This window comes from Gobio gobio, assembly GCF_949357685.1.
Source record: "Gobio gobio genome assembly, chromosome: 15".
In the NCBI taxonomy this organism is placed as follows: domain Eukaryota; kingdom Metazoa; phylum Chordata; class Actinopteri; order Cypriniformes; family Gobionidae; genus Gobio; species Gobio gobio.
Genome location: NC_137108.1, coordinates 20,986,224 through 21,011,022, shown reverse-complemented (window position 1 = coordinate 21,011,022; position 24,799 = coordinate 20,986,224). Strand labels below are relative to the sequence as shown.

General features: G+C 36.2%; 1 protein-coding gene across 1 annotated transcript; it reads left to right on the top strand.

The window, feature by feature from the left end:
* Positions 1–1,259: 1,259 nt before the first annotated feature.
* Positions 1,260–23,331, top strand: slc6a19b (solute carrier family 6 member 19b; the record flags this gene model as incomplete). Its single annotated transcript, XM_079838091.1, has 12 exons — positions 1,260–1,458; positions 5,786–5,926; positions 8,162–8,299; positions 8,381–8,562; positions 13,139–13,249; positions 13,353–13,465; positions 13,690–13,818; positions 16,875–17,031; positions 18,997–19,201; positions 22,406–22,565; positions 22,812–22,974; positions 23,080–23,331. The coding sequence occupies 12 exons, from the start codon at positions 1,260–1,262 to the stop codon at positions 23,329–23,331; spliced, it is 1,950 nt and encodes a 649-aa protein (XP_079694217.1).
* Positions 23,332–24,799: the final 1,468 nt, after the last annotated feature.

Here is a 24,799-nt window from a genome sequence, read left to right as displayed (position 1 = left end):
TTATAATGCTTAATCTTTGCTCAAACAATGTCTTAAGCAGATAAAAGCCACTAAAAATAGCACATTTGCTCTTGCAGAAGTTCTTTCAGGTTTGGCTGTCACTATTCTTTTCAACTGTGGGTAAAAAGGTCAAATCTGATCATGTTGATTCAACTGATTCCATTCAAACAGCAACAATGTAAAAAGATAAGAATATAAATCCATACAACGTTTCAAGATCTACAGTAGGCTATACTAAGCAGTAGATTACTATGTTGATTTTAACTTCATTTATCTGTAGATAAACTGCCAACGAACAACATTATCAGTTAAGTTTATGAACATGGACTTTCCTATAAACCAGCACAATACAATACAATGCATAATTCAAAAGAAAATTCCTTCATATTAACACAGTACATTGGGTCCTATTTTTATGGATTTTTCTAGAACGTATTTTTGTTTGTTTTTTAATCGGTCCTTCCCTCTTTGTAGTAAAATGAGAAGGAAGGTTGTGAAGCATATACAGTATATGTGTTTTAGTTTTGGCCTGTATCATTAAAGACCTTGATGAAATCAGTGTAAACATTTCATCAGTGGTGTAACATTTGTCTATCAAACTCACCACAAACAATTGTCATCCCTCCTTCGTTTCTATGTACCAGAGTAAGAACATTTTGTGATTTGAAGGTTGCTGATAAACACAAACTGCAGTCCCAGCACTAACACAATGGTTTTCTCATGAATCACAGGAAATAATCACAAAAACATCATCCTTTATCAAGTTGGTTTAAAGTGAACTGCTTTTAATAACTCATTGAAAACTAGATACTAAATATGCTAAATATATGTGACTCTCCGTGTAATGTTGAGACTGTTAAGGATCTTTGACACTTAGGGGAAAGACTTATCTCTGTGTCATAAAGATCATTATCTTTAGTTATTTAGTTATTAACCCCAAGAATGGGTATGAAGTGACGTGTGCATGGAGTGAATGTGCAGGTTGTTGGATTCTCAATCTTTGATAAGACATTAATTATTGCCATGCGCAGAGTCTCAGTCACAGCCCTTTTCCCGCAGTATTCAGCTGACAGGACATTATCCCCATCTTCAAGACACACTGTGACTCACTGGCCTGGTGGGATGATGCCAAAGTTCGCTACATATACTCACTCCATCCACTCAGAAAGTCATTATCTCTGCACAGCTCCCTGCAGTCCATACCACCAGAGATTCACCCACAGATACCCACTGCTAACCTGCAGGGAGCCCAGGAGATCATGAAGCTGAAGCTGCCTAACCCAGGTTTGGAGGACCGGATCCTGAGCCACGATGAGCTGGAGCGGCTGGAGGTGGAGGAGGCTGGAGACAGACCCAAGTGGGACAACAAAACCCAGTATATGCTGACCTGTGTGGGCTTCTGTGTGGGTTTGGGCAACGTATGGCGCTTTCCCTACTTGTGTCAGAGTCATGGAGGAGGTGAGTACTTGCATTTTAATGAGAGGTTTAATTAGGATGGATCCTAACCATTTCCCATTCTCAGTGACCTTATGGGCAAGCATTCTCCATGCTTAATGTTCATATTGGTATCTTTTTTGATGGTGTCGAGCCAGTGAGTTCAACGCCGTCCCTTTTTTTCTGATTCCACTGACCATTCCCAACATTACTGACCTCTTTAGCGAGCTTGCACTCATAACCTGTCAGTTGTAGTGACTTTAGCTTCTTGTGACGTCTCTGGTTTATGTGATCCAGTGCTTTTATATTTTTTTCCTGACTGCATGGTATTTCTAACAGTTTCCACCAGCACCACATTTGGACTGCATCAATTTTCCTGCTATCGGCCTTAGGTTTCCAGGTCCCTTACAATGTTGTGGGATAATGGGTTAAATGAAATGTGTTGGACCAACTTAATTTGTTGAGTTAAGAAAAACAATGAAAAAAGTAATTCTTTAAAAGTTTTAAGGGAGTTTTTTGCTTTCCATGTGTTTTTACATTTTTCTATGCCTATTTTTTTTAACTTATTTTTTTGAGTAGAGATAATTAGATTGTCTAGACAATAAGAAATATTAAGTTCAGTAAACTAAAGTGAAGTTTTCATTCCTAAATGTAATCAGTCCAGATAACTTATCCAAATAAGTAAGAAAAAAATATAACAAAATATATTGAGTTGAGTCAACAAAAGATTTTTTACAGTGTATGCTATCATTATATTTACTCCTTTTGCAAATCTAGCTAAAAATGTATTATTGCCATCTCAAAAGAATAGAATAACATATTCAATGATATATATATATATTCATCTCAGGGGTAAATATATTTTGGAGGAGGTAATGATTTTAATAAGGAATTATGAAATCAACTTGGACTTTGTTTAACATCTATTTGTATTTCGCAAATTATATTACCACAACTGTAAAAGCATCCATTAAAAATGCATTAAAAAAAACTTTATTATTGTTTTACCCTTGTCCCAGACCCAGACTTTCAGTCTTAAACTATATGAAAATATCATAACCATCATAAAAAAAAGAAGAAGAAAAAAAAAATGTGATAAGCATAAACCACTTCAAATTTTGTTGTGAAAATTACTTAACTTTTTCACAAATCATGGTCCTCAATTGCAGCATTCAGCGCAACCAACTTTTTTATAATCTAACCAGTTTATCTTGCCCAGTTTTTGTGGGTGTGCCCAGGGCCGGCCCGTGGCATAGGCGGAATAGGCAAATGCTAGGGGCGCCACTCATCCATAGGGGCGCCAAAATGTATTACTGATACTATGTTATTAATATTAATTTGAAATATTACCAAATAAAGCGCAAAAAAAACGTAACTAAGTCCCCCGCCTCTTTCCGGTGCGCCTCATCAATGCCGATCTACTTGAAGTGCGTCAGAAATACAACGCGCGATCAGTTTATCGTTAGGGGAATTTGTTGTGTCGCGTCGCCTCTCGCCGCATCTAACGCAGACAGGATTGCTTTCATTTTTTAGGGTGCTTGGCCGTTCGCGCCAGGTGTTGATACGGTGTAAGTTGCCTGATTTTATGACGGATGGCCGAATTGAAGTGTCTAAAAAAAAGACAGAAGCCCTCTGATGCAGGGAAGATAAGGGATACACTGCTCTTCTTACGTAGTAGGCTATTTGTTTCTTGTTTCTAGTCTAAATATCTAAAATTCATAAATCAAGGTTGAAGGTGCATTTACTAGATAAGTTAAATGACAGAAGATAGTTTTCTTGTTTTCTTGAAAATAAAATCAAAATGAAGTGAGTTTTTGCTTAAAACAAGCAAAATTATCTGCCAATGGAGTGGAAAAATAATCTTGTTTCTGATTGAAATCTTGTTTCTGTCCCACAGAATTAAGATTATTTTTCTCACCCCATTGACAGATAATTTTGCTTGTTTTAAGCAAAAACTCAAGACATTTTTCTTGTTTACTTGAAAATAAAATCAAAATGTAGTAGGCCTATGTAATTTTACTCATCTAGTAAATGCACCTTGATTTAAGAATTTTTAGATATTTGGACTGGAAACAAGAAAAAGATTCTAAATAAGAAGAGCATTTTTTGCTGTGTAAAGACAGAAGTAAAGGGATGTAGGCAAATTAGTTGAACAGTTAATGAACAGTTTATTTAATTGCATAGTAGTAAAATACTAATGTTTGCTAATTAATTCCAGTTATTTTTACCTTAAACTTTATGCAAGCAGCTGTTCTGGGTTCTCCAGAGGTCACAGCCAGTGTGATTTTGTAAAAAATAAATAATATAAAAATATTAAACGCATGTAATATCACTTTTTTAATAGCCTAATGTTTTTACTCTGCAGTTGTGCAGTTTTAAGGGGGTGTATAGCAATGTATAGCTAAAATGTATTTGCCGAAATTAGTAATGATATTTATATACAGGTTTATTTAAAATGGCAACATTTTATGTAAAATTCACATTAAATATCAACATTTCTCAGTTGAATTCCTGGTGAAAGCATGAATGCTCATAGTTTAGTGGAAGATTGCTGCCATCTACTGGAAAACAAACACTTTTGCTAGTTCTCAATGAACAGTTTGTGCATGAATGTTGGATGCAATTACTCTTGCTATTTGTGTTTAGGCTGTAATGTGGCATAGGTGTAATATTTGTACAGTTTTACTATCATCAGCCTTTAAAGGGGCTATATGCGTTTTTCTGAAATTTAAACTCGCGACTGACACCTGTGGCCAAAAAACAGAACTGCTCTTATTTTCTGCTCGCTCTCGCGGCGGTGGTGACGTCATTGTTTTTTAATCTCATCCTGTCTGCAAATCCAGTCTCTTGTTTACAAATGAATTTGGCGAAATGAAGCGAACAAATGCAATGTCGTCCTGCCGCGTGAGCTGGATCTTCATTAAAAATAAAGTTCAACCCAGCATTTTGGAATCCGAAGGATGCTTATGGCATGTTTGACAATTTCGATCTGGTTTAGCTCCATGTAGGCCTGTTATTTATCTAACATGCCAGCCACGAATCGGTGGGCGGGACTACAGAATTAGGCGTTCGTCTTCTTCTGTTGAGGCGGCTTTTCACTGCACTCTGACATCACAGGGAGGCACATTCGCAGATCCATCGTTTGATGGGCCAGCTGTCAATAAAAGCTTTTCTTTGACTAACAAGTAAGTTTTCAGCTCTGAAACTTACAGGATATTCTTATATCACCATGACTTTTTATATATCAAAAGCTCAAGGGAAAGTTGATTTCTCAATTCATGACCCCTTTAAAGTTTTTTTTTTCCCTTTCCATAGATGGAGTAATATAATTAATATTAATTACATAGGGTTAATGCATTTTTTCCCCAATCCTCTCAATGAAAAAAAGTGCCTGAATTTGAATTCACACATTGATAAAAGTTTGCAATGATTACCAAAGCTTCTAAAATACCTTAGTTTTTTATAGTTATTGTCATTGCAACAAATTAAGATTCTGAAAGTGTTTTATGCTGTTTGAAGGGGATCCTGCATTCATTTATCATGGTTTTATAGTAGTGCAATAACTATAATAGCTATGTTCTGTCAGATGGCTATATGATTCCTCTGGTATAAATTTGTAATGGATTTTCTTTTATGAGATACTACCAAAATTGTGGCTCTTAAAGTGTCATTAGTGTTCACGGGTTTCCTGTAAGTGCAATAAATGTATGTCACTTTTTTTATCACAGACCTCAGCTCAAGGTTAACTAAACAGCACAGTAAGATCACTTCAAGTGACAAAACCTCCAAGGGTCACAGCGTCACAGCAAACCATTAACTCAACTTCAGTGAATATGGCTGACAATGGCATTTGTTCTGGAAATGACTTTGCTCCTTTTAAGTATCAAAAAAGTCTTAATGAAAATAAATGATTTATTCATGTCACGTCATTTTCTTTTTAAAATTCATGTGCCCTTGTAATCTTTAATCAAAATAACTTCGCCCTCTTTCAACAACATCTCTTCTCTAATGACATGTTTACTGGCATGAGGGCGGTTTCTTTGCCTTTAAAATCCTTTAATGCAGCTAGCCGTGGATTATCCTGTGGATATATACTGTGTATATATATATATATATATATATATATATATATATATATATATATATATATATATATATATATATATATATATATATATATATATATATATATATATATATATATATATATATATATATATATATATATATCCCTGAGATGAAATAATGAAAGATTAGATTGTATTTGAGATTGTGACACATTTGTAGCAGAAAACACAAAAACACTAGCGTCAATGACATTCTGAAAGAAAATAATGACTTTTTCTTTCAGGGGCCTTCATGATTCCCTTCTTAATCCTGCTGGTTTTTGAGGGAATCCCTCTTCTTCATCTGGAGTTTGCCATCGGTCAGCGGCTAAGGAAAGGCAGCGTGGGGGTGTGGAGAACTATTAACCCCTACATGCTTGGAGTTGGTGAGCAAAATATGAAATATATTAAATATAATAACAATTGTATAGATTGATTGATTGATTGATTGATCATGTGACACTGAAGACTGGAGTAATTTAAAATAGCAGAAATAAATTACATTTTAATTTAGAAAATAGAAAATAGTGATTTTAAATTGTAATAATATTTCACAAAATTACTGTCCTTGATTAGTATATTTTTGATCAAGTAAAATATCAAAAACATTAAAAACATGTTACCATAGTAAAAAGAATATCAGAAAAAGTAAAAGTATGGATACAGTGCAGTGCTTCACTTTTCCCACATTTTGTTATGTTACAGCCTTATTCCAAAATGGATTAAAAACATATTTTTTCCTCAATTCTACAAACAATACCCCATAATGAAAACGTTAAAAAGTTTGTTTATTAAATGAAAATAAAAAAATCACACGTACATATTTACAGCCTTTGCCATGACACTCAAAATTGAGCTCAGGTGCATCCTGTTTCTACTGATCATCCTTGAGATGTTTCTACAACTTGATACGAGTCCACCTGTGGTAAATTCAGTTGATTTGACATGATTTGGAAAGGCACACACCAGTCTATATAAGGTCCCACAGTTAACAGTGCATGTCAGAGCACAAACCAAGCCATGAAGTTAAGTTCAAGAAATTGTCTGTAGACCTCAGAGAAAGGATTGTATCGAGGCACAGATCTGGGGAAGGGTACAGAAAAAATCTGCAGGATTGAAGGTCCCAGTGAGCACAGTAGCCTCCATCATCCGTAAAAATGAAAGAAGTTTGGAACCACCAGGACTCTTCCTAGAGCTGGCAGCCCGGACAAACTGAGCGATCTGGGAAGGAGGGCCTTAGTCAGGGAGGTGACCAAGAACCCGATGGTCACTTTGACAGAGCTCCAGCGTTTCTCTGTGGAAAGAGGAGAACCTTCCAGAAGAACGACCATCTCTGCAGCACTCCACCAATCAGGCCTGTATGGTAGAGTGGCCAGATGGCACATGACAGCCTGTCTGGAGTTTGCCAAAAGGCACCTGAAGGACTCTCAGACCATGAGAAACAAAATTCTCTTGTCTGATGAAACAAAGATTGAACTCTTTGACCTGAATGGTAAGCGTCATGTCTGGAGGAAACCAGGCACCGCTCATCACCTGGCCCATACCATCACTACAGTGAAGCATGTTGGTGGCAGCATCATGCTGTGGGGATGTTTTTCAGTGGCAGGACTGGGAGACTAGTCACGGTCGAGGGAAAGATGAATGCAGCAATGTACAGAGACATGGTTCTTGAAGCACTGACTCCAGCTCCAGTCCACTCTTTGTGAATCTCCCCCACATTTTTTAATGGGTTTTGTTTCACAATCCTCTCCAGGGTGCAGTTATCCCTATTGCTTGTACACTTTTTTTCTACCACATCTTTTCCTTCCCTTGACCTCTCTATTAATTTGCTTGGACACAGCTCTGTGAACAGCCAGCCTTTTTTGCAAAGACCTTTTGTGTCTTGCCCTCCTTGTGCAAGGTGTCAATTGTCGTCTTTTGGACAACTGTCAAGTCAGCAGTCTTCCCCATGATTGTGTAGCCTACAGAACTAGACTGAGAGACCATTTAAAGGCCTTTGCAGGTGTTTTGAGTTAATTAGCTAATTAGAGTGTGGCACCAGGCGTCTTCAATATTGAACCTTTTCACAATATTCTAATTTTCTGAGATACTGAATTTGGGATTTTCCTTAGTTGTCTGTTATAATCATCAAAATTAAAATAAATAAAAGTTTGAAATATATCAGTCTGTGTGTAATGAATGAATATAATATACAAGTTTCACTTTGTACTTTCTGGTGCACTTACATTCGTGTAAAGTAGCCTTGTTGACAAGTTTGGGTGAGTAAGGGCCAAACGCACAATATATAGTACCTTCAATGCCCTGTAAATGGCAATATTGCTTCTTTTGTAACAGAAACAGACATAGACATTAGACATAGACAAATAGACATTTAAATTAAAAAAGAGGTGCCATGGAAAATGTGTAATTGCATTAATCCTTACAAATGTATTATAGTAAAAAGTAAATACATATGCTAATTCAAAAATGTAGTCAAATAGAGAGAAAAGCTTATATCCTTGATACTCAGTCAAAGTAGCCAAAAAGGTACTTATGTACAGTAACTATTTACTCAAACAAAGGTTGTACTCTGGTTGTTAGCCTGTGTACAAGCTACTGTAACAACATGTTATGTTTCACAGGTATAGCGTCTATGTGTGTGTCCTTTCTGGTCAGTCTTTACTATAACACCATCATAGCCTGGGTCATGTGGTACTTCTTCAACTCCTTTCAGGAGCCTCTGCCTTGGAGCCAGTGCCCTATCAATGCCAACAGGACAGGTATGTGAACATCCTGAGGAGGAACTAAAAGTAGAATGGATATATTTTCTTCGAGGTTCAATGACTGTTCTTTGTTGGCAGGATTCGTTTCCGAGTGTGACAGGAGCTCGCCTGTGGATTATTTCTGGTATCGTAAGACTCTCAACACTTCTGCAGCCATAGATGAGACAGGGGGTTTGCAATGGTGGATGATCCTCTGTCTGATCTCAGCCTGGGGAGTGCTGTATGTCTGCTGCATCCGTGGAATCGAAACTACTGGAAAGGTAGAGCTGCTCAAATAACAACACTGATGTGAAACAAGAGTATTTTACAATCTGAATCAGATTTGCACTATTATTCAAAATGATGGCACGCCCATAGTTTTTGTTAATTTGCTAATCCAGGGTTTTCTAAATGGGTGTTTGTAAGGAACTGCAGGTGGTTTGTGAGTTGATGAAAAGCTAATAATTAAATCACATGTTAAAATAAGTTTACAGTGTTTTCAGCATCAGAGCACCTCAGTTCCGTAAACGCTGCTTCATCTCACAAACGTCATTTCAAACAGGTTTCAAAGTGCAAGTTTTTGAAAATGATATCGTTATCGTATCTGTGTAAACAACAAAAATGCCAATTTGTAATTCGCAATTACGTGTTCAGTATATGTGCATAGTTTTTCTTTACAAAGTGACATTGCCAACGACTGACCTGACATGCATAATACAGCGTTTTAATCGTTTTTGTGGATCTGTGTGAACGGGATCGTTTTGACAAGTTGACGTCTGTATGAAAAACTTTTGCATTTTTAGTACATCGTTGTCATGTAAATGTACCCTCAATGTATGCTAAGTTCACTTTATTTACACAATTGTATAATTTCCCACATTTCTAGGGATAAAAGTTTACAGCATGTCGCCAGTGTTCTGCCACAATAAAAGCTCAAATAAAAGCTCAAAGATTTCATAATCCACATGTCAGCACCTCTCAAATTTAGAACTTAGTCCTGCCAACATTGAGCAACAGTCATTGAACCTTGAACAAAATGTCCATAGTAGCACTTTAAAAACACATTCACAATTTCTGTGGATAGAAGTTTACCGCGAGTCACCAGTATTCCGCCAAAATGAAAGCTCAAACATTTGAAGGTTTGAATGTGAAGAATTTAAAGGCACAATATGTAAGATTTAAAATTGTATATATTTTGTCTACTTACATTATCCTAAATGTTTCCAAGAATGTTTAAATCCAATTTTAACCAGGACATGGACCGTGTCCGTGTGTCGCCTATCAATGACATCATACCCTTGTTACCCTCGATTTCCGAAGCCATGGAAACACCAAAGACTGTTTAATATATTAGGTGTTTTATTAGACAGGTGAGCAAGCAACTGTGTGGATACATTCATCAACAGAAAACTAATCATTGTTATATAGCTCAACACAGTTAAAGCTACACTATGTAACTTTTCCGTCCACTAGAGGTCGCCTGTTCAAAACAAAGGCGTAGTTTGATGACGCCACGTTTGAGCGCAGAATCTTGGGACATGTGGTTTTCACCTCACAGCCGGTGGAAAACAGTCAGGATAGGACTCGGGCAGAAATCATGTTCATGGATGCGATTATTAACATTACTGTAGTCTGAAGCAGAGCAGGACCGAGTGTTGTGGAGCTGAGCAAGGCCGCAGGAGCGATTAAAGAGCGGGACTGTTATTATGGCATAGTCGCCGGCGGGACTTTTATTATGACACGGTTGCCGGCGCCACTTCCTCTTTTCCAGTCATGAGTGAGGTAACGCAACTCTGTTTATCGTATTAGATATATCTAAGTGTGTTGAAAAGGAAGTTATGACGTTCGCTCGGCGGCTGCTATGACACTTGTTCACACTGCAGTGAGAGTAAAGTGTTTCACTGAATAAAACCGGAAACCGAGGGTGACGCAGATATGACGCAATCGACAGGCGACTCCCTCACACGCATAGCCCACACGTCCCGGTTCCTCGGTTAAAATAGCAGTTTCTCACGATTTACAAATAGTTGGAAACATTTGGGATATTCTAAGTACTCAACTGAACAAAATATATAACACTGGCCTAGTGGTTTCTGGATATTTTACTGCAAAAATCCTACATAGTTCACCTTTAAGGCCTTTGCACACTGAGTCCGAAGTGTTTTCGCATGCGTGTTTTCGTATCCGTGATCCGAAAAATTTGTCACGCACAGAGACCTTGTATTAATGAATGCGTTACGAAAAAAAAAATAAAAATACATAATGGTGTCTTCAAGTAGTGAGGATGATTTTTTTTTGTCCTCTCTCTTCCTAAAAAGAGAAAAAGAAAGGAAATATTGGGTCCATCCACTCCTGCGATCGCGTAGAAAGGAAGGAGAGTTCCACCTCCTTATCGGAGCTGCGGGATTATCCAGACCGATTCAAAGTTTACTTTAGAATGTCAGTGGCTCAGTTTGATGCTTTGCTAGCGATACTGGAGCCACATATTAAAAAGAAGACCACCAATTTCCATGAATCAATTGATCCTAAACAGAGACTGGCAGTATGTCTAAGGTATGGATCCGAACGCGCACACACACACACATGGTTTACAGGGATTTGGTGTGCTATAATTATAGCTGTGATATAATAATATTTGTAGTATTTTTGATACAATAATACTTGTATATATAATTGTAGGTATCTGAGCACTGGCGATTCATTCACCACCATTGCCAGCAGTTTTAGGTCAGGCATCAGCACTGTAGGGATGACTGTGAGGGAGACCTGTGACCAAATCGGGATTTACGGATGCGAAAAATGCAGAAAAACGAACCTGTTCCAAATTTCTTTTTTTAAACGGACGAAAGTTTCGGAGGCAGTGTGCAACCACGATTGACATAACGTGAGGTCGAATTTATTTTTTGACGTGCAAAAACTTTGCATGTGAATTTCGGACTCAATGTCCAAAGGTCTTTAGTCTTATTGTTTTTTTGTTTTTTTTTTACTGTGAGTACCATATTTTTCCATGCCTAATATCGATCTAGATCACTGCAGTGTGCTACAAGTGTCTCATAGCCGCCAAGCTAACACACAGAGTAGCATTATTATAACATAACTTTCAACACATTCAAATGTATCTAATATGATGAAACAGCGCTGCATTACCCCACATACGCATGACCGGAAGAAGCGGAAGCACTCATCTCCGGTATAATAAAAGCTCCGCGAAATCCAGGCATCATCAAGCTACGCCTTTGTTTTCAATAAGCGACCTCTAGCAGCGAAAAATTACATATTGTGGCTTGTGGCACTAATGAGTAACTAATAAGGTTAAATCAAGAACTAAACTGCAAAGAAACACAGAAATGAAAAAAAAAAAAAAAAAAACTATTAAACTAAACATAACCCTGACAAATATCAGGCCTATAATTCCACCCACTCAAACCACTAGATGGCACAAAAACTTGCCACAGCACTTTCAGCATGTGGCTGATCCTTGAAGTGATCGCAGGCAACAGTTGATTCTGTGCTAATCTGATCTAATATTTGATGTTTTTTTAAATGTTGTAAATGTACCCTAAATGAGAATCGCTAAAATTATTGAATATATTTTGAGGCAAAAAATCGTAATAATTGCCGGTTTTGTTCATGGCAATTAAGCAACAGTTTTTCAATAATGAAAGATTATGTAAAATTATGGTATTTGGGGTAAAAGGCGCCCCTGCTGTTGGGGCAAAAGGCATAATAATAAACATGATAATATACAGCTGGCTGACTTTTCCATTGTTGACATGACATGGTTAGTTTCAGATGGTAAATATCATAAATCAAGTTGGGTGTCCACCTTAGAGATAATCACCATATTTATAATGAAACCATCATATCACACCATACCATCAAAATGTGAAAGGTATTAAATATAATAAAATATAATTTATTGTAAATCTATATTAAATTATTATGGGATCTCCTTCAATGCTTTCAAAATCTTTACTTTTTAAAATAATTTTGTTTCTTTATTAAAATTTTTATATTAACATATTTTGATGACTGTATATTTATTGAACAAAATAAATTACATAAATTATTTTTTTATCAAAATAAACAGAAAATACTACAAACTTTGCTAAAGTGATTGTTTTGAACAAGTATTAGCTTAGATATTATTAAAAAACATATTACTTTAGCCCGCTGTACACTTTTTTTATTGTAATGGACAACTGTAATTTACAACAGTAATACTTTTTTATTTTAGAGTTGATATATTATATTATATTATATTATATTATATTATATTATATTATATTATATTATATTATATTATATTATATTATATTATATTATATTATATTATATTATATTATATTAATTATATTATATTATATTATATTAATTATATTATTATAATATAATATAATATAACACTTACTAAAAAAAGATATTATATAAAAAAATATATTTTAACATGCAAATGTGATGTTAAATTATTGAAATATTAACTTTCAGGGGTGCTGTACAAATTTATAATATTTAATGCTCAAGTAAGTTCTACAGTAAAAAAAAGTAATCAATACCATTGTCAAAGGTTATACCTTTTTATATCATGCTATAAATTAACGTTGAAATAAAGAATGTTTCGTAAGGACACATGCTTGTAAAAATCTTCAACACAGAACATTTTTACAGCTTTACAACTCTTGTGAACAATTAAGCAGAACTTTTTGTTTTAACTGTTGTAATAAAAGGCTTTATAATTCCAAAATGTCCTAAGTCTTTATCTCTAAATCGAGTGCCACACAATGTAAAGTTTGAACCCAGTGTATCATACCCATAAGTATTTATCATACAATTTTATTTCCTCTTCTCTCCTCAAAGGCTGTTTATGTGACGTCTACGTTGCCGTACTTAGTGCTTACGATCTTCCTGATCAGAGGACTGACTCTGAAAGGATCCATTGACGGCATTAAGTTCCTCTTCACTCCAGATGTGAGTGCCAAAGTCAAACCAATTCAAAAGAGATTTACTTTCATAACATGTAAAAAGTTTTACAGTACTATCATAAACAACTAAATTGTGTGCTTGTGTGCAGATAAATGAGTTAGCGAACCCCACCACATGGTTGGATGCAGGGGCACAAGTGTTTTATTCATTTTCTCTCGCTTTTGGAGGTCTCATCTCCTTCTCCAGCTATAACTCTGTGCAGTAAGTTCATTGTTTTAGTTGAGGCTGAGACTAAATACATATACAAATCTATGTTGTTTTTTTGTAGAACAAAGCTATTCATTGTGGTGTAAATTAGCATATTTGTCTCTGGGAGGTTTATTCTTACAGTCAACTTATGATTGGCTCAGAAAACCACACCCAATGATCTGTGCAAACACCTCAATGAATAACAATCTAATCATTATTCTCTCTCTTTTCATCAGCAATAACTGTGAGCAAGATGCGGTAATCATCTCCATCATTAACGCCTTTACCTCAATCTACGCAGCCACTGTCATCTACACCATCATTGGTTTCAGAGCTACAGAGCGATTTGATGACTGTATAGATGGGTAAGTGTTTAGTGTTAGTCATGATAGTGTTTATCATCTGACCTTCTGTTTAGGGAAAAAAGTGATTCATGAGAATTCCACAGATATAGATAAGTGTAAAAGGAACTCACTTGAGTGACTCATTTGTTGTTACCATGAAGGGGCATCTTATCAAAAGATTATTTTGGTATCTCTTGGCAATGAGGTTTTTACTATGTTACCGTAGTTAATTCTAACATGTCAATATGAACTAACTAATGGGTCATTCTTACAGTTTGTTGGGATTTAGGACTGAGCAGGTTTGTTGAAAAACAAACAAACAAAAATATCTTACAGGGAGAAAATATCTGTCAGTCATAAAACACACATTCAAAATCAAGCCTCAAGCTCAAGTATAACCTAATAATCCTGACCAAATATTTCACATGTGGTGGGAAATCTGTCCATCCTGTTACAACATTTTTTTACAATGCAATACTGTATGTAACAGGGTGGACCTTAACAGGGTGGATGTTTTAAGCTAATGAAGTCTATCTACGAACAACATGCTAGCAAAAGATTAACCTTGAGGAAGAATTTGAATAGATATATAAATCCAATTCAAAAAATGTATAAATATTTTTTATGTCCAGTATTGACACAACAGGGTGGACATGTTATGTTTTCATGCTATTAGATAAGTTTTCTAATAATGAGGAAAAGAGATAACAGTTTATGACTTGCATGACAACAATGTACTAAAGACAGAAAAGTTTTTTCTTTTTGCGTTTTAGAAAAATTTCAAAAGGATCCCTGTTCACACGGGTCCACCAGAATGATTTAAAACTCTGTACTATGCATGTCAGACCAGTAGTTGGCAACTTGGCAATGTCAGTTTGTAAAGAAACACTTGTGCACATATGCATTCTTCAACAGAGCAGTGAATACAAACAATGGCTACATCCGAAATTGCCTACTTCTCTACTTCTCTAAGCGAAAAACGGTATGTGACCGAATTCACAGTACTCATAAAAGAGTAGGCAAGGTACCTGACCTACTACTTTCGGCGAGTTTCTGAAGTGTGCATTACATTGATACTACGCACATTCATACTATATACAGAACATACCTTTTTAGCAGCCGTGAAATAATTACATATTCAAAATAAGTACCTACTCAAGAGAGTATGTGATTTCGAACACAGCCAATAAAGATGGTAAAAGCATCGAGCAATTTTGTCTGGACGAATATGAGGTTTGGTTTATTACTACCCTGTGACCCTGGACTATAAAGCGGCAAAATGTCAGGAAATTCACTTTTTTGTTGTTTACATGGAGACAAAAGTTAGCATTTTCATGCCCCCAAAACGCCGTTTTTGTGTAAATGAATGGCCATTACCAAATCAGTTTTTTCAGAAACACCCCCAAATACTTCTGCATCTCAATCAGCTCCCTAGTTCAGAAGTCAGGGCACTGATCAGGGAGTCAGCCCATTGACTTATGTCCTGATCAGTGCCCTGACTACTGAACTAGGGAGCTGATTGAGATGCACACTTAATCTATAGCAAAATGCTCCCTGAAAAATCCAAAAAAATGCACTACAAAAACCAGTGAGCATCAATGATCTATTCCGTCACATTTATGAAAAGCAAAACAAACAACTCAATAAATATTGACACACAATAGAAGATTTGAAAAGACAAACTGTTTTTTTTATTTTATGTCAGCATAAACAGACAGATAGCGAACACATAGTTAACATTTATAATTAATATTTGGCACATGTAACACTAATCAAGTATAATGCACATGTAATGTACTAATCGTTATGGTTTTTTTTTGTTTGTTAATGCGATATTTCTATACATGGAAAACTTGAAAGTGAAAGTTGACATGAAAGTTATAAAGCTGCTTTGAAACAATCTGTATTGTAATAAGCGCTATATAAATGAAGGTGACTTGACTTGACTTGATTAACATTTTATGTAAAATAGAAGTATTGTTTTATGGGGACATAAACTGCACCAGACTGTAGTAATGACCCTAATATAAACGAAGTAACTGAACCCCACTTTTATAGCATTAAGGCCCGGGTATACTTCATTTTCCACGTTCTGCTCCATCTCACCCACAGTTGAGAGCGCAAGCCTTCCTTTGGCCCTGTGCGCACTATCTGTGGACTTTGTTTTCAAGTGCTCAAGTCACTCGCACATGCGCTGTTGTATGCGCACCGTCCGTGGAACGCGGGCGGCCAAAGTATACTTTGGGCTTTAGTTAAAGGAATTGTTCACCCAAAAATGAAAATTTGCCCATGATTTACTCACTCTCAAGTCATCCTAGGTGTATATGACATTCTTCTTTCAGACGAATAAAATCGGAGTTATATTAAAAAAGTCCTGGCTAATCCAAGCTTTATAATAGCAGTACTTGTAGCTCTGTTTTTGAGGTCCATAAAAACTGCATCTGTAACGTGCTCCACGCAGCTCTTGGGGGTTAATAAAGGCCTTCTGAAGCGAATCGATGCATTTGTAAGAAAAATATCCATTTAAAACATTATAAAGTAAAGATCCGGCCGATCGCCTTCAGTGAAAAAAGTGATGAAAGTGCCTCTCGCCGTTCAAAATGTTTACGCCACGTCTACAGAAGGCCTGTATTAACCCTCCAGAGCCATGTGGAGCACGTTATTTGACGGACAGATGCCGTTTTTATGGACTTCAAAAACAGAGCAACAATTACTGCTATTATACAGCTTGGATTAGCCAGGACTTTTTTTAATATAACTCTGATTGTAATCGTCTGAAAGAAGAATGTCAATTTACACCTAGGATGGCTTGAGGGTGAGTAAATCATGGGCTAATGTTCATTTTTGGGTGAACTATCCCTTTAAGCTTGGTTTATGTTATTTATAAATGTAAGCTATTAATATCTTACATTTAACATGAAATATTAGTTAACACCAAAAATTAACTAACACCAAGATTAATATGTTGTCATGTCACCTAATGCATTAACATTTGTTCACATCTTAAACCTTATTGTAAAGTGTTTTAATGCATTTAAAGTAGATTATAAAGCACTCACCTTACCTCTGCAATGCAGGAACATCTTGACTCTTCTGAACACATTTGACCTGCCAGAGGGAAACATCACTCAGAGCAACTATCAAGAGGTTTTCCAGGGCCTCAATACTACAAACTCTGACATCATCAGCAACCTCGCCCTGAAGACCTGTGATCTAAACAGCTTCCTCAGTGAGGTACAGTATATGGATGGGTGATGCCACTTTTTTATTCCAATATCAAGTACTTTCAAGACAAATGTAACCAATATCGACCATTATATCTTAAAAGCAATATTATTAACATCAAAATATTTTTTGTTAATTAATGAACAATATTTACAAATAAGTATTATTATACAAACTTCTAATGTTAAGTTGCATCAAAAAAACATGAAAATCTATTATAATAAATGTTACATTTAAAATCGATTTTCTAAATGCATGTTATTAATCTCATTGTGAGCAATTCATCAATGCATGTTAGTTTTTTTTTTTTTTTTGACCTCGCAATTTTTAATTAAAATGCATTACTTGATCTTTCAGTTAAATGTCAGATTTCTCTCTGGTGACATATGCTCGATTTCTCCAATTATTTAGTTCTCTTAAACCTCGTCCCTTTCTTACAATCGACTGCAAGCATGCATTCAGATCTGGCTCCATGTAATCAGCAACCGACAGATAGACCTTATATTTTTCTTTTTGATTATCCATTTCACTTGGATGTACATCACAATACAGAACAAAGACTTCCGTTACTTTTACTTATATGTTATTGGAATGAATTATTGAAATAAAATCACTAGTTTAAAACCCATGCATTTGGGATTTTATCTCGATCCAGCATGAGTATCAATATTATCTATATTTTAAGAACTAAGTGTGCACCATTCCTTTAGTTTTAGTTTAGGTATATAATTTAAAATGCCCCTTTTATGCTATTTTAAAGGTTCTTATAATTTTCTTTAAGAGGTATCTTACTGTATCTTACGTAAAATGGCATCGGTTTTACCATATCATATCAGTCCTTTGGAGTTGCATGCAAAGTGGATTTGCTTTCACAGTTCAGAAAACGAAGAAAGAATCGGTTCTTTCTTTTGGGAGACAATAACTCCATTTATTGTGCACTTTGATCTTTGAAGCTTTTCAGACCAGACGTTTTACATTCACAAACAACCAGTGTTGGGGGTAACGCATTACAAGTAACTTGAGTTACATAATCAGATTACTTTTTCAAGTAACTAGTAAAGTAACGCATTACTTTTAAAAATTACAACAAAGTATCTGAGTTACTTTTTCAAATAAGTAACGCAAGTTACTTTGTTCTCCCATTTATTGACTGACAGCTCTCTTGTCCCAATGTTGAGAAAAATCATAAGTGCAGAGGCGTTGTGTGTAAACATGCGGGTTATTGTATGTGAGGATGTGTTTACTAATCTCACTTACACAAAAACGATTCAGTATTCCTAAAAATTGATAAAATCAGTAAAATGCAAAATCAGAATACAATGCAAAACTTCAATAATTAAATATGTTAAATAAAACAAATATTTTTATGCATTTAATCTCACTTTATTGACCAATGTCTTGCTGCTGACCTTCGATGATTCAGTTAAACCATAAGCAAAAATGACTAGATTTTTTGTTTTTATTGGTGAAGAGAGTGTTAAACTGTTTTCTCCTGCGTCCTATTCTTCCGTTATTCAGAATAGCAGCACAGCTAAAAGGTTTGTTTGAGCTGCGCCCTCTACTGTACACGTGTGAATTTGCATTTCCTTCAGCCTGAAGCTTGTTATTTCAATTTTGGTGTGAAAGGGTCTTTACAAAAAATAACTTTTTTATATAAAAAATACAAAAGCAAACAAGTCCAGCCTAGGTGAGAAAAATGCAAAAGTAACGTGACGCATTACTTTTCTTAAAAAGTAACGAACTAACGTAATTAGTTACTTTTTAGAGGAGTAACTCAGTATTGTAATGTATTACTTTTCAAAGTAACTTTCCCCAACACTGCAAACAACTATATTCCGAAAAAGTATAGGGGCACTTTAATGGCAAAAAATAAGAGAATTATGCAGAATTGTGTTATAAATTTCATTATTAATCCAAAGATTTAATACATAATTGTAGAATTGAAATAAACCACCAATTTTCACACTTTCACAGGGTGTGGAAGGAACAGGTCTGGCCTTCATTGTGTTCACTGAGGCCATCACTAAGATGCCACTGTCTCCGCTCTGGTCCGTCCTGTTCTTCATCATGCTCTTCTGCCTTGGTCTGTCCTCCATGTTTGGCAACATTGAGGGTGTTCTGGTTCCCCTGCAGGACCTGAAGGTCTTTCCCAAAAGCTGGCCCAAGGAAGTTATTTCAGGTAGGACTATATCTAAAGTAGACTCACTTTGTGATTTTTAAACACTCTTGAAAATAAAGGTTCCAAATACTGTTGTTTTTTGTTTGTTTTTTGGCAGCAATTCCAGAGGAACCATTTTAGGTTCCCCAAAGAATCTTTCCATTTTTTTCTTAGTGTGACGAACATTTTGATATTCTAAAGCAGTGGTTCTCAACTCCAGTCCTCGCCACCCACTGCTCTGCACATTTTGTATGTCTCCCTTTTTTAACGCACCTGATTCAGATCATCAACTCGTTAGGAGAGAGTGCCATGACCTGTGCTGCGTCCCAATTCGCCTACTTATACTACGACCTAAAAGTATGTACTCTTTTTGTGAAGAAAAAGTACATACTTTTGAGTGTGTAGCAAAAGAGTATGCAAGCTTTGCGACATACTGCTTCTTTAACGTCATCTTTAACAGACTTCGTTGCCTACGTGCATCCCGTCACTGTTTAAACTGCCCTGAACAACCCAATCATCATCACAGTTAAAATCCTCCACATTCAATAAAATTTCCTACCATATCGGAGAGAAATGTAGTAGCACTTTGAACTGCCATTCACAAGTCTTTAAGAGACTCTCCTCATGCACTCTAAAAGATGCTGGGTTAAAAACAACCCAAGTTGGGTTGAAAATGGACAAACCCAGCAATTGGGTTGTTTTAACCAAGCGGCAACCTCCCGCAGTTTCTCTTGAAGCCAATACGGAAGTGACTTAAACTGCAATTCATCGACTGGCCGCTAGAGACAGGCTCCAGAAGGGAGCAGAATCTCATTGAGCCCCATGTGTTAAAATGCCCAACTTTACAGCAGAAAAAAAACATGTTTATAGCCTGGTTGAAATTGTGGTTTTGGTCTATACGGCTAATTTTGCCCTTCATGACAACTGTGAGGGGGGTGAATTGTTTTATAACTCATTCATTTACATTATAAAGCATTAAAGTTCTGCATAATTAAGGGCATGGCCACTCCGAGTGACAGGTGGATAGCCATTTATCTGCTGTCTGTTAGTCATCGCGTCACTTCAGCTCCGCCCACGTCCCGCCTTTTTGCCCATTTTCTGTTATCCGGGAGTGACGCGCAATGACGCGCTGCCAAGATGGCAACGGCCATCTCGTCCATACTTTGCGCTTCAAAACTGCTCATCAGAATCCTATGGGTGATGTCATGGACACTGCGTCCATATTTTTTTACAGTCTATGGTTTTAACCCATTTATTGGGTTGTTTTAAGCAAACATTTATCCCAACCGCTGGGTTAAAACAACCCAATTGCTGGGTTTGTCCATTTTCAACCCAACTTGGATTGTTTTTAACCCAGCATTTTTTAGAGAGTGGGTTTGCAATTTAAATATAATGATGCATTTAAAAGTTAATGGCCAAACGTATCATTACAAAAGTACACAATGCTGCTGCAGGTGAAATATAATGAGAGGATATCTTTTCATCAGGTTAAATACTGATAATTGATCAGTCAAGCCCCTTAATCTAAAACCTCTCAACTTAACCGTTGGACTCTCACATCCGTCATGTTTGTAGTTTTTTTTTAACACTTTTTAATCCACGTTTTTAGTTCTTACCGAATCCTCGTCCAACTCGCAATGGTTTGTGGGCAAGATCAGGCGTTAGAGTGTGTGTGTCGATCTGTACTTCGAATTCTGACCAGAAATAGTAGACCATCAGGGTATCTTTGGAATACTCTTTTCAACATACTACAATTTGGTACATACTAATTCTATTTTCGAATACTATTTACGACGGAAAGAATGCGAATTGGGATGCAGCACTGGACTGAGGCCCCGTCCACACGAAGCCAGAGCTTTCCCTATCCAATCTTTTTTTCCCCTCGTTTCAATAAATATCTGTGTACTCATGAGAGCACTGAAAACGACTCAAGACGATGTAGTATACATGTCAGACCAGTATGTGGCGCTGTACAGAAATACACTAAAAACGGAGAAGAATGGTTGTGGCTAGAAGGGGTACAGCAATGGTAGAAGTGAGGCAAAATCCCACAATAAAATAACAAAATAAATACATTTGCTTCTTTCCAGATGTGTTTTATTAAAGCCTACACCTATCCCAATCCTAAACCTACCCTTACAATAATGCAAATACAGTAATAAAATAACGCAATATTGATGACCGCATGCCCAGTGCCCGTAGTTGTTTCCCTTCTAGTCTTTCCCGTGCGGGACGGGGTGTGATGAAATCACAGTTTCACAAAATATACGGATTGGCTGTACACACGAAAACGCAAGGGTGTCGTTTTCAGATTTAGCCACTCTGGGACCGGTTTAAAAAAATATCTGTTTCATGCTCCCAAAAAGCCGGATCTGTGAGGACGAAACGCTTATACGGTACAAATTTTTTTACATATACAGCTAAACGCATCTCCGTGTGGACGGGGCCTGAGTGTGACAGATAAGAGAGACATACAAAATGTGCTGAGCAGTGGGTCCCGAGGACTGGAGTTGAGAACCACTGATCTAAAGAAAATGTTTTCCACTATATAGAAAGTTTTTTTTTATTGCAATGTGAAGGTTCCATAAAGTGTTAGTTCACCGAAAACTGAAAAGTCTGTGATTGTTTACTCACCCTCATGTCGTTCCAAACCCGTAAGACATTCGTTCATCTTCAGAACACAAGTGAAGATGAAATGAGCTTTCTGTCCCTCCATTGACCGCCTACGCAACTACTACTTTCAAGCAGTAAAGACATCATTAAACTAATTTCAATTTTATGAAGCAACGTGCATTGGAGCTTAATATTTTTTAGATAAAGTGGTAAATTGTGCTTGTTTTTTTGCACAAACAAAGCTTGTCACTTCACAACATTGAGGTTAAACCACTGGAGTCACATGGATTATTTTAATTATGTCTTTACGACCTTTCTGGGGCTTGAAAGTGTCAGTTGCGTACATCAATGGAGGGACAGAAAGCTGTCGGATTTCATTAAAAAGTGATTTCATTTGTGTTTCGAAGATGAATGAAAGTCTTATGGGTTTGGAACAACATGAGGATGAGTAAGTAATGACAGAATTTTCATTTGTGGGTGTACAATCCCTTTAAAGGGACCATCAAGGACAATAAAGAACCTTTATTTTTAAGAGTGAAGAATGCATTGCAGATTTTACACACATATTGTTTCAGAAGCAGTTTAAATTTCTCCCTCTGTTGTCGTCGACAGGGGTGACGTGCGTGGTCTGCTGCCTGGTCGGGCTTATATTTGTGCAGGGTTCAGGGAACTACTGGCTAGCCCTGTTCGACAGCTTTGCCGGCTCGATTCCTCTCCTCATCATTGCTTTTTCTGAGATGATTGGAGTCGTGTACGTCTATGGGATTGACAGGTAGGTCAGAGCCTAGTACTTTTGCATTTAAATGGTTTTTAACTCTTACAACACAATGATGGGAACTGGATATAGGACATAAATGAGTTAAAGAAGATAAACTGTTTTATAGTAGAAGAGTTTAATCATGTATCAGCAATTCACGGATGTTTTCACAGCGACTAGACAATGAGTTTATGACTTAATTGTTAAGCTTAAGCTCACTGAAATCAGCCATAAATGATAGGATCTCCTGTTTATGAACAGGTTTAATGAAGACCTGATATTTATGATTGGACACAAGCCTAACATCTTCTGGCAAGCCACATGGAGATTCATTAGTCCCCTCATCATGTTAGCCATTTTCATCTTCTACTTTTCCACCGTTGTCACCAAGGAAATCTTCTACAGTGCCTGGGACCCTGAATCTGTGAGTTTATCAATTGGTTAACATAAGCTTATTCTCATTACAAAAACTGTAATATGCAGAGCACTACGTTTGGCAGTGATTAAATAATACTGTTCTCATTTATAGGAAAATTTCCCAACCCTAGAGAAGAAGCCATATCCATCTTGGATCTATGTAATAATCTTTTTCCTGGCTGGGATACCTAGTTTGGCTGTACCCGGCACTGCTGTTTTCAGAGCCATACGAGACCGATGCTGCAAAAAACATCCCAGTGTCTCAGTTCAAGAACTTGATTCTGTATCTTACAAAGTTCATATGCAGGATGAAGAACTCACGTCACAAAATGCACAGAAATCTGACCATAAGTTCTACAGTTGAGATCCAATTTTAAGTTCGATTGTTTTATAGGAACACATGCATTCAGAGATTAAATAACGGCTTTTTGGGGATTTAATGGAACATTGAAACCATTTTTGCCCTTCAAAATGTCATAGTTCCAGTTTTTGTGCTCTTCCATAAAACAACCACGTTTACCAGCTGTGGATAAAATTAAAATGTTAATTTAGAGCCTGCTGAATTGAAAATATTGATTTGCTCATTATATTAGTAATATATGCAATTTTACATATACAGTATTTCACTAATGCAAAATAAAAGTGTTATAAGAGAAAATAATGATAATACAATTCTGTGCCATATTTGGTAGTGGCATATGGAAGGCGCTTATTTGTTTTTTTTATGGATCAGTGTATTTATTTGTGTAACGAATAATGCCATTTAATTTGACTTGTGACTATAGAGAAACTATAGAGTATTTTTGTAATATTTGACCCAATTCTTCCCCAATACAGATGTTCTGCTATGATTTTGAGAGGATTTTACCCATGTTTTTTGCAAGTGCATTAAATATTTATGTCTACTTGCCTCATTGAATAATTTGCTCATAATCATTTCTTATAATAATCATTCATACTTATTGGAACCAGCCATTAGGACAGTGCTGTACATTTGTCTCCTGGAAACATCAGGCTCTGAGACACCATTGAAGCATCCAAGGTTTCAGTAAGAGCCCTTACAATGGCAGGCAAGGCATCACATCTTCTGCACTTAGAGCATTGAGGAACTCTTTTCATATCAATGAGTGTTCATTAACCAGTTGAACTGCAAAAAAATTGATTGCTTCCTGGAAAAAAATGTACCACCAGCCAAAAAAAGAGAATAAATTAAGACCCTCTCCTCTCAAAAGAAGGGAAAGATGAAAATCAGATGAAAAATGTTTTCAAATTCAACATTAACAACATAAAGAAAAAGCAGGAAAGTATTAACATCATCAAAGATATAGATAAATATATAATACTATATAAAACAAAATATCAAAATATTCAGTACCATATGTTGTAGACTAAGTGTATGTTTTTCTAAGTAACATAGTAAGTACAGCACATATATTTGCCTATAAATAAAATAAAGATAAGTTCCCATTTCTCATGAAATATCTGCATACTATATAGAATTTGTAAAGGGTTCTGTCGGGTGCTTCATATAATATGGCACCTTTCCCATCATGGGATAATTTTATGGATTTAGTTTTAATTTTTTTTTTATTTTATTTTTTTTCTATCATGCTTTGCAAGCTCTTGCATGCTTTATCACAAGAAAAAAAAACTGAAATAACCTATTACTTATGAAAGTCTTATGCGATGGATTTTGTTGGCTTTGAGTGTGAAAAGGTTAGCCTTAAGGTTATCTGTAAGCTAGTGTGCTCTAAAGCAATGACAAAATTTGCGTTTAGAAGACATGTAGAAGACTTACTTCCGCCAATATGGATCAACGTTTTGGATGACCT